We start from the raw sequence: 11,801 nt of genomic DNA on the forward strand, positions 1-11,801 counted from the left end.
CATATTTGCTATACATCATACCTGTTACTGTTACTTTTTGAGCATGTCAGGAGTTAATGGAAGAAATAACAGCTTACTCAAAGAATTGCCATGTAAATAACTTTACAAAGACATAATCCTTTTAAAGTAATTTACGAGTGTCCTAATGTATAGTATTTGCAATCAGAGATGTGCTTACCCTTCTACTTTGTTAAATTATTTTAATAATTTTGTATTTATTTAAGTATATTAGTAGTTCATGAACCTACAGGCTATATTTTTTCCCCGCAAAAACAACTGTTTTGTGGTAAAATGGCAAAACATTAAGAAGCTCATTTTACTAATCTGGCAAATTCTAATCTGGCAGTTCTGCTTATTGGGAAATCGTTTTGGATGGGGTTATAAATAGTAAAGTAATAGTGGTATTGCTTGAGCTATTGATAATGTAGAGAAGTAGTAGAACACTTCTGTGAGTCTTCACTTAAAACATAAACGGAAAATGTTTAGAGCTGTTATCCTGTAGAACTAATAGAAGATGGGAGGAAATCTCTGATTTCCTCCAATCAGTAGCCAACAGGACTGGGCTGCTGTTTGCTACATAGGAACCTATAGATCCTCATATTCTTTCTGCCTACCGTTTCATCTTCTGTAGGACATGATCATAAAAGGCGATGGATGATGAAAATCAGAAGAACCTGTTTTTACTGTACAATGTGATAGCAGTATCACTTTTGGAAGTTTAAGAAAAATTATGTGTGTGGCACTTCAAAGTTTGACTGAAACAGGCAGCCTTAGCTCAACTAAATTTTTGGCTAACATTAAAGATGTCTTTTCTAAAATCGAGTCATGTTTTATATGGAATGTATTCTGAATTAAAACCAGACTACAGTAAAATATTAATGTAGTACACCTGAAGCAATTGCTGCCTGTTAATGCCTTGACCTTGGAAAGCAATACACAAAAAGATGGCATCATAAAACCGTGCAATTCTTATGAATATGTATGTGCTACTTGATAATAATGAATGTGGTACAGTCATGCATGCACTACAAGATAATGTTGTGCCCTTTTTTGTCTACAGGTTGATAAAAATTATAAAGTGGGTGGACAAGCATGACCCAGGTGCCTTGGTCATTCCTTTTAGTGGAGCCTTGGAACTGAAGTTGCAAGAAATGAGTGCTGAAGAGAAACAGAAGTATCTGGAAGAGAACATGACACAAAGGTTAATTAGCATTCATTTTCCCTACACTTTATTATCAACTATTTCCTTGCAGTAATTTAATTGCTTGTGCTGATAGAATAATAAATGACAGAGTAATTACCATTATAAAGAGGGAATCTTCTCCTTTCTTTACCATGAGACAGAGTGAAAAGATTTATTTTAAATTAAGTTTTTAACTGTCATCTGTCATCTCTGTACAGTGTTTTAATTATAACATGGGTATTAGTTATGTATATTTTTGAGAAGGAATGATCACCAAAACTCTTTCGTCATCTGTGGGGAATTGGGATGGTGAGAAAAATTTGCCGTAATTTTTCTGAGTAACTGTAATAAATTGTTTGAATATTGAATTTCAATAAGACAATTGTTCTTTTATTACCTAAGATCCTGGAAATAATTTCCATGAGACCAAAAGTACTATGTGATAGGATGATTTAAATTTCTCCTGTCTTCCTGTGTTTTGCAGAATAAACAAATCAAAATACTGTCTTTGTGTTGGCGTAGTAAAAAGTAATTCTCCTACAAGGAGGGCTTTTTTTTAAAGCAACTGTTGTGCATAACAACATGTTTAAAAGTAGTAAGAAAGAAGATCCAATGTCTTCCAAATGTGTGTTGCTTTTTAAGTTGATTACTTGAGGCATTTAGCTGTTTCTTGTGTGTATGTTGAATGAATTGGTTTGATTTTATTTCAGCGCTTTACCAAAGATCATTAAGGCTGGGTATGCAGCACTCCAGCTAGAATACTTTTTCACTGCAGGCCCAGATGAAGTGCGTGCATGGACCATCAGGGTAAGATTCATACTTATTCATCAGCTACATCCAGTTCCACACTATTGAATTCAGATTGATATCACTGACTTTGAAGTTTGTCATGGTGGCGGTTAGCTAGTCATTACAGATGAGGTTTTTGTCCAGGATAACTTTAATTATTTGTGAGCTGCTGAACAGTGAAAGTGGAGCTGCATTGATTGAGGCAGGTAACAATTGATTCTGCCTATTACATAGTCTGAATTTCTTCATCCTGTAGAATCTGTCTACCCTCCTCCTGTGGTCAGAGATAAGACATACCAGTATTGTGCTTGCTTAATCTGTGTGACTGGGTTTGTCTGCAGTGAAATTGATGTTGCTTTTCATTTTGTATTTGCTAAGTTTGTTTGGGTTGCGGGTGGTTCTTTCCTCCTCCTGCTTTGCTCGGATTACATTTTCAGCAATAAAACTACTATAACATCATTATATTCCTCGTGGATACACAGATGGGCTCAAAAACCGAAAATCAGTGTAATAATTAAGGTCTCTTGCTGATCTGAATATTTAGAAGTAGTTTTATTTTGATAGTTCTGTATGTTTTGTCCAGTTACACATGTCTAAAAATTATATTGAGTTCAAATATCCATGTACACTGATTACAACCATAGAGGGAGACTAATTTATTCCTTAAGGACAACAAGAACTGAGCTGCAATGGTTTGCTTTATATATACATTATAATATAGAAATTAGTACTGAAAATATTTTGAAATGCATATAGTTATAAACTTCATTTTCCAGCTTATAAAAATATCAGCTTTCAGAGGTAGTGAATATGTCATTGAGTTTTTAATCTGCTACTTCCATTTATTTCAGTGCTGTGTAAGAATTTCAGTGCTGCTTTGACTTCATTTCAAAGAAAATAATTTCTGTTTTCAATAACCACTGTAATTTGTTCCATTAAATTTTTATTTTGATTTAATATTACTGTAGATGTTTAGGCATTTCATGTTATGGGTTAAATATGTTTTTCATGGGAATTTAATTTTAAGTTTTCTTCACTCCATCCCCCTTGAAGTTATGACTCCTAGCCAAGGTCCATTATCTGGGCTCACAAAATAACATCAAATCATAGGTGTATTGCTGCTCTGCATTATTTGCTGTTTAAAAAGCCACCTTTCAAAACTCCAGCATTACCAGTAGAGAAGACGTTTGCCCTTTGCTGGAAAATATGAAAGCTGGTTTATCTTAAGACTGATAGTAAGTATCTTTGATTTAATATGCTAAGAGATTTAGTAAGGTAAGCATCAGTGAATAGCCATATTAACCCAATACATCTTTTATTGTAAAAACTGTGCTTTACAGTGTCAGACTCCTTAGCACTTTAACATGCTTTATTAAGCAGCCTTTAGGTCACCGTTATTTCTCAAATTTCTTTCCATGGTTGTGTGTGCACAGAATGTATGCCCTTGTAATTCAAGACAGACAGCATCCATTCTTCTACATAAATTTAAATTCTCTTTTAGGATGGTTGCATGAATATATATAGTTATATATTTTCATTATTGTATTTATTATTAGAATATCATTGGATGGCAATTTTTAAAAAACATCCTGGTTCTGTAATTTACACTGACTAAAATAATAAGATGTAATATTATTAATCTTGACGATTTTTTAAAATGAATGTATGGTTCCAGTTATACTTAGTGAAAAAATTACGTATTGTAAGTGAAAAATGGGGAACATTTATTTGAACTCATCTGAAGCCTTTGGTAATCCAGCTTTAAAGTTACTTAAAAATCTTTATTTTCCTCACTTTCTCTGGAAAGAATTGGAGATCAAAGCGAATCTCACAACAAAACACAGCCACTGCTTATAAATCAATACTGCTGTTGGTACCCATTAGGAAAAGACAAAGCTGCGCTTCTTTAATATCTGTTGGTTTATCTGTGCTAAAAGTATCTATATGTCCTAATATTGAGAATTTGCCAGTTGTACGTCCATTGTTTCAACGGAGACGAAACAAAGTTTCAGTAAAGCCTGAAAGTATATGAGACAGGAGAAGCCACTCTCCTGCAATCAATCTTCTTAAATGCAATTAATTTTCTTCTGGTCTTTCCTTTGACAGAAAGGGACGAAGGCTCCTCAGGCAGCAGGAAAGATTCACACAGATTTTGAAAAGGGATTCATTATGGCTGAAGTAATGAAATATGAGGACTTTAAAGAAGAAGGTTCGGAAGCAGCTGTCAAGGTGAGCACCCCATCTTTTCCTGTGCCCCTCCCCCAATACACACCATTTTCCCAGTTCAAGAGCTTGCCTTCATTGGAAGGACATCTCCCGTGGTAAGTGAATCTGACAGTTATTGCTGCTAATAGACCACAGATTTCCTCTCATTTTATACTTGGAAAAGAATTAAAATACAGATGTGTCAATTTTAGTAACTGAAATATGACATCTAACAGTCCAAATGTCAACATTATGAGCAAGAGTTGTGCTAAAGTTTCACATAGATTTATGGTATTTTAGAGTTTACTGATATTTTTTGTAACATTTAAAAATATTTTGACTCTCGAAAATGGAGTATTTTAATTGGATGGTCAGCTTTTAGATTACTTGAACCTCCTTCCCTCACCATGCACGCACAGTTTCTGTGGATAAGGAGTAAGTTTGTTTTAAGGCAGCTGTGAAGGCATTACATTACAACTGTGTTTAAAGTGTTAAAACAAATATTTAAAGAAACATTTTATTACTGAAATATAGTTGTTTTATTAGCAAGGTTCTGTCTGTCATAGACTACAGCAGGCATGGTTAAAACGATAACATTTGCCATGTCCAGCAGTTATTTTTATGACAAAATGTTCAGGCATCTTCATCTTAAGAATAGAAAGTACTGCAGGTATTGTGCTTAAAATAAATACTGTGATGCAGAGATTTTATGGTGACCACAGTACTTATATGTAGCCTATTCTGGACAATAGTTTCCTGGCTATTACTTACTGAATCCGCTGTAAGCTAATTACATAACAAACTTTTTTATTATACTGACACCTTGTAATTTTTTTTTCTTGTGCTGTACACATTCGTGAAGATGGGACATTTTATCTGCATTCTCAACACTAGAGGGCAGAGACTGATTGGGTGCCCAAAGTTGTGCCCTTATTACTTTGATATGCTAAATATGATTTGTGGTTATTCAAAAGGGAGTAAAAGTGTACATGGCAAATAAATGTGGTAAGAACTGTCTGTCTTTGTCCAGATGTTGCTGTTCTTGCAGTTTTTCTTTTTATTAGAAGAAAGTAAAATTTCCATTTATTTCACCTAGACTTGGTGAATGTTCCATTTCTAACCTTTAGTTGTGTATTTTATTAAACTAAGATTTTAAAGAGGCTAATTAGATATAATCCACCACATTATTTGAAGGCTCCTACTATAATGTGTAAAAGAATTTAAAAGACTTTGCCTCACTTTGTGCTATATTATAGTTTAGGAGCTATGCAAAACTATAATTCTCATATTCCACTTACTCTCTGCAGTATCACTGACAAAAATGATGCTGAGCAGCAGGAATTTAATAGGTCTTTGAACCCCTGGAAGTTTGGGGGAAAATCACAGTATAATTGGTTCATTGTTGTGTGTGAATTATCTTGTGAAAAAGAAAGAGTGTATAGTTGCACAGCTATAAATATATCTAGTAATAGTTAGTCAGAAAACTTGCTTATGTAGCTGGGGCTCAAATTATGCTAATAGTAGTTGCTGAAATACAAATATGAGTCCCCTGCACAACAGCACATCACCTTAGTAGATATTTGATCTTAAGTATTTTTCTAGATTTTTTTTTCAGCTTCATTTGGGATTTCATGGGGATTTCTCCCAATGTAAGAATCAGAAATTTTCTGTGTTCCTACTGTAAATCATAATTAAATGGATGATGTTATGAACAAATTTGAAATGTGTCTATAGAGAGTGAATGTTTAGCTCTGATTAAAAGCCAAATAAAAGGAAATCCTTGCTTTTAGAAAAATATATTACATTGACTTTTAAAATATAAATAAAAACTGTCTCAGGCTATAGAGAGTATTAATTAACTTACTTTGCTGCTAAATTTCTAAATTAAACTTCAGATCTTTTGGATTAACTGGTATTTGGAGTTGCTTGCTTTGTATGTTATCAATTTCATCAATTTTTAAGTTTGATTTTCTGTGTATGTAACACCAGTACACCATAACTAATTTAATGCCAATGCTGTGAACTATATGCTGAATAGCTCTGTGTGGGCTTTGTAGTCTACAGGGATATCACATTATTAGCAATCATATCTGCTTAGGCAAAGCTGGCTTCTACAGATGGCTGCTTTCAAGTGCAAATGAACTGGTTAGACGTGTCTTGTTTAATACATACTCAAGATTCACAAATGGGTATTGATTTTTTCAACCAGTGTTTCTGATAGCAATGGAAATGGATTAAATGGTCTCTAGAGAATTTAAAGGAACACTGTCACTGTTAATTAATTGTAAACTAGTAACAGAAATACATAAAGGTATATTAGTATGTCAAAATGTATTTAATGAAGGAAGACTATACCACCTTGTGACAGAATACAGTGGTGACATAGAAAGCCTGAACTTGTGGTACTTCATGTAAAAAGGCTGTTCTGTAGATGTTTTTGAATAATGCACCTTTCCTTTTCCCAGCTGAAAAGTACATGTATTTATGTGTAAAAAGTCTTCCTATCTGTGCAGGCAGCTTATGTTTGTTGATGATTTTTGCAGCAACTGTTTTATTAATGTTTATGCTACCAGTTAGTCTAGATTACTTGTGACTACAGCCTTATTAGTGTCCTCAAAATGAAGAACGATTAATATTTTTGAGAGCAAACCTTGTATATTCCAAGTAAGTTTCCAAAAAAAAAAAGTTAATGTGCTCAAGCACTGATTTGGGTATTAATAGACATATCATACTGGATACGATCAATAACTATAGCTTTAAGTATAACATTTTGTGTACATTTTTGCATCTGAGAGATTTACAAGAAGTTGGATTCACTGGTGTTGCCATTTACCTTGGGAATGACACTACAAGACCTAGTAGATTCCCTACATGCCAACATAAGAAATATGGTGTTTTGCAAAGCAGGGCTTTGGGGCAAAAAAATGCTTGAAATAATTATTTACTATTCGTTTGGCCTGTTCTTTTGTAACTAGGGTCATTAGTTAACACCTTTCTGCATTGGTATCGTAGCATACCACCACTGTGATAGGTCATTTTGAATACTGGCAGAGCAAAATCTTTCATGGAAGCAGTTTCCTTTGCAGGAGAACTCTTCAAAACAGGAAGAGCATTGAGAATACAGCAGTGGGTCTCAAATGGTCTGTATTGTAGACCACTTCTAAAAGTAAATGTTCCTGTAACCTGTATCACCCAGTCTCTCTGTACAGATCTCATAGCTTTCCTGTAGCCCTTATAATACATGGCTTAGTAAAAATAAACAAAACAAAGGCAGCATTAAAGAGAGAGAAAAATTATCACATACTTAAATTCAGTGAAGTACAAAAGTGTGGCAGGATCCACATTTATTTTGTATCCTGTTCTGGTTTTTCTCCCAGAGTGTAATGTTTTACCTTTGAGTTCCAAATAGCCCATCATTGCCCTCAGCCTGCTCTTTTGAGCCTATTCTAAACTCAGCAGTCCACTTGGCAGGTCACTTCTGTCCTTTTGTGTGGTTATACATTTGTTGCAAACAAATGCTTACGCACAAAGACTGAGACTTTGCGTGGCTCAGCCCTTCCTGTCCTGTGCAGATGCAAAGGGGGAAGCTGCTTGAAGAGTCCTGCATGCTCCATTATAACTTTCTGACATTGTGGGATGATCCTTATTTTGACTGTGCATGCTCCATCATGGGTAGCGACAGCTCAGCAGACCCCACCCGGTCGAGAGACCAGTATCAGAGCAATGCAGTGAGAATACAAACCATTTTGGATTTTCTTTCTAGCAGTAAAGTCTTTTCCATAGCCAGTATTTATCATCTAAGGATATTTTAGATGTGGGAGTGAAAGAGGAAAAAAGAGTGTTATATCCATTAACATCATGTTGTAAAGCTTCATGATATTAGTCTGATTATATATATATGTGGTACTATCCATTTAGTGGAGAGGAAATTATGGTTAGTCATTACAAGACTCGGAGTGAATTTGCAATGATGGTACTGTTTAAACTAAAACAAAATGTGTAATATTTTTAAATCACGGTTTCTTGTGCAAACTTAATTGTAAAGTAATCTGTGTTTTTGTTTTCCTGTCTTTTGCAGAGTGCTGGGAAGTACAGACGACAAGGCAGAAATTACATAGTGGAGGATGGAGATATTATCTTCTTTAAATTTAATACACCTCAGCAGTCCAAGAAGAAATGAATATTGTTGCTCATTGTTCACAATAAACTGTGCTACTTCAGAAAGGATATGATTTTTTTTTATTTAGACAGAATATCCAACAGAAAACATACAGTGTATACCTAAGGGAAAAATCCCTCAGCCCCAATGAAATTACTCATTTGTTTTGAATTAAAATATGGCACCCGCAGTGAACATACAAGTTCACTAAATGTGAGCAGCTTTGCATTTCAAATGATTAAGACCCTACTCCAAATTGTAGAAGCTTTTCAGGAACCATATTACTCTCATGATACTTCATTAATCTCCATCATGTTTGCCAAGCCTGACACGTTTGACAGTGAGGACAATGTGACTTGCTCCTTTTTGAATCTACAGATAATGCATGTTTTACAGTACTCCAGATGTCTACACTCAATAAAACATTTGACAAAACCAGCCTTGGTGTGTTTGGGGATGTCTGTATTGACTGACTGTGGTGTGCTGAATGCGATATGGCACCTGGTGGATGCTGATTACAGAATTTAAAGACGTGTATGATACAGTAACCAGCAGCGTGGGGCAGCTGCAATTGTATCTTAAACGTGAGTCTTTCATGGGACTCAGAAGATTAGGATGCCAGTGATTTGTCTCAAAGTTAATGAATTTGTAGATGGACATGCATTGAAGGATGATAATAAGGATAATAAAATGGATATAGCACAAGTGATTTTGACCAGAGAGAGCAAAATACATGGAGGAAAATCGTATTATCTTTGAGGTTGAAGCTTTTCTGTTAAAACCGTTCTGAAAAGAGTATATAATTTCTGCTTGAAAATAGTTAAATTGTGGAGGCTGGTGCACTGGTGCCCAGTGTAACCTGTTGTCTTCCATTCAAGGTTTGAGGACAATGGAGGAGAGTGTAACAGTTTAGAGCGGTGTTTCCCAAGCTGTGTTCCGCTCAATGAGAATAGCTGTTCCATGAAAAAATGTTGATGCTAGTGATATTTTTCCTTCTAAAATGTAAAGAACAAATTGTGTGTATCAAAAATACAAAGATAATTGAATTGAATTTCGATTGTAGGAATATTAATATTTATAACACATTCATAATAGTATAGTTATTATGCGACTCACACTGAAAGAGATGCAAAACTCTTCCTATTAAAAACTATCAAATATGACTAACTTTTATTTTCCAGTAGTTTTCTGTAAAAATAACAAATATATGAAAACTCAATTTAAAAGTAGGTTTCTGTACCTAATTTGCGTTGCCTTTTTTAGCTTTAAGGAAAGACAGTCCTTTTTTTTTTTTTTTTTGAACAATAATGTCCTTTTTATTTTTGTACAAAAGAATGACAACCAACCATCTTTCTTTTAGCTGTTATATTGATATTTTGTTTGGGGTTTGTACTTACATTTTAATTTTTACGCTTAATTGTAGGGTTGCCAATGGTCCGCCTGTGAGAGGAACATTAATTGTTCATTCAGATGATTTCCTCTCGTTTTTTGTTCTTTGTGAAATACAAAACATCTAAAAAATCAACTCTTAAATCAACTTTTGAGCATTTACGTGCGGCAGTTTTTCAGTATGAACACACACACACAGACCAGCGTGTATATGTTCCATCCCTATATTTCTAGTGCAGAAGTGTTCCATGGCCAAATTTGTTTGGGAAACGCTGGTTTCGAAGAAGGAAGTCACGCCTTGCTGGCAGACAGTTCCAGTGATGTGGGTTGGTAATGTAGCCCCTTGGTTACGCTTTTAACCATACAAGAGTAGGTTTCCTTGTGTGTTGTAGAAGAATCAGGCAAGGTGGGGATGCAGCTAAAAATATTAACTCACTGAAACTATTAGAATTGCTTTTATGATGCATTCAATTAATTTAAAATAACCTGTTTGTTTTCTAAACTGCACCCAACTCAGTTTGGTTACAGACCTAGTAGGGGCTCTAATTAGTAGTGTTTGAGAAGAGAATGATAATTGTCAGTGTTCGTAGGTGTGGCAAAGCTCCATTCTTCCTGTGATCAATTTGTTATTTAAAAACTTTGAAAGGCAGCTTATCCAGGCGAGCTTCCCTGTTTGGAGGATATTGGGAAAACTGGTAATGCTACGGTGCTGGGTTCTTCCTGTAATACTGCCTTTGAGCTATGTTAGTTTCTTAGGAGGGGTAGGAGAAAGATCTGTCAGTGACACAGGGTGGCTTTTTGTAAAACAATTGGCTTTGCTGCCCAAACTGAAGTTGGCACTGGGGAGATGGGAGAGTCGCTGACCTTAGCTATTTTTTTTTTTTTTAAAAAAAAAAGCTGTATTTTTGTCGGGAGGGCAAGACATGAGAATGAGTATTTTGAAGCAGCAGGAGCTTTTATTAATCCCAAAAATTTTATATTAGCATTCCAAGTGCACTGTTCTCGTTACCCTTATATGATGATAGTATAACTGAAAGAGATTAGGACCCCAACTCTGTACTGGAAGTAGAGTGTGGAATGAAAGTAAACCAAACTGATTATCTTGGAAGTCAGTCAAGGAAGTAACATCAGATGGTTAGGGGTAATGCTGGGTTTTAGCCACAATACAACGTTGAGAGTATGCGAGGGGAGGGAGATACCCACTGTCTTGCTTAATATAGAGACATCAGTCCCCAATTTGTAGCCCACTCAGGAATTTTTTCCTGCTGTAAAAACTATGAAATCCAGCCTGAGGCCTACAGAATAAATTACAGTGATGTCTTGTTTGTAAAGTTTCTGTGGGTGTCACTTCGTTGGAACATCGGAGGCCAAAGGTGAGTAGTACTCTTCTGTCCCATGATCGCTTCATATAAAGGAAGAAATTATGCTAGAAACCAGAACTCTGAATCTGGGGACTTCTACAGGTGACTGAATTTCTTTATTGTGTTTTAATTTCTTTGAAATTTGGCGGTAATTTTGTTACTATTGCACATATTATAGCATTTCTGATATCTTCCCCAAGGCTATGTCTACACTTAGTAAAAACTTCGAAATGGCCATGCTAATGGCCAAATTGAAGAATACTAATGAGGTGTTGAAATGCATATTCAGCGCCTCATTAGCATGCTGGCAGCTGTGGCACTTCGAAATTCCCACACTTCGCTGCCGCGCGGCTCATCCACACTAGGGTCCTTTTTTGAAAGGACCTCACCAGCTTCAAAATCCTTCTTTGAACTCATAGGAATAAATTCGAAGTTTTTAATGAGTGTAGATACGGCGCAAATCTTAAGTTTCATCACAGGAACTGGCCTGAACTGGATATGGACTGGATTAAAAAGTGAGTTGGCGGTCTCTAAATAATTTTCTGGTCAATCTAATAATTTTAAGTGGCCTTTTTAAAACAGGTGTTACTTAAAAAAGCATAGTAACACAGAGGGAGCTGTGCTAGTCTATCTACTATCAAAACAAAAAAGCAGTCAAGTAGCACTTTAAAGACTAACAAAATAATTTATTCAGTGAGCTCTCATGGGACAGACC

The 11,801-nt window shown here is 35.3% G+C and overlaps 1 protein-coding gene across 2 annotated transcripts in view; it reads left to right on the forward strand.

Moving 5' to 3' along the window:
* Nucleotides 1-8,774, forward strand: part of OLA1 (Obg like ATPase 1) — a 192,991-nt gene extending 184,217 nt beyond the window's left edge. For both annotated transcript variants that reach the window (XM_075000908.1, XM_075000907.1), the window contains exons 8-11: nt 1,061-1,201; nt 1,894-1,990; nt 4,079-4,201; nt 8,256-8,774. In XM_075000908.1, coding sequence (XP_074857009.1) covers nt 1,061-1,201; nt 1,894-1,990; nt 4,079-4,201; nt 8,256-8,357 — 463 coding nt within the window. In that variant the 3' untranslated portion in view covers nt 8,358-8,774. The remainder of the gene's footprint in view (nt 1-1,060; nt 1,202-1,893; nt 1,991-4,078; nt 4,202-8,255) is intronic.
* Nucleotides 8,775-11,801: the final 3,027 nt, after the last annotated feature.

The sequence above is a fragment of the Carettochelys insculpta genome, chromosome 8, assembly GCF_033958435.1.
Source record: "Carettochelys insculpta isolate YL-2023 chromosome 8, ASM3395843v1, whole genome shotgun sequence".
In the NCBI taxonomy this organism is placed as follows: Eukaryota; Metazoa; Chordata; order Testudines; family Carettochelyidae; genus Carettochelys; species Carettochelys insculpta.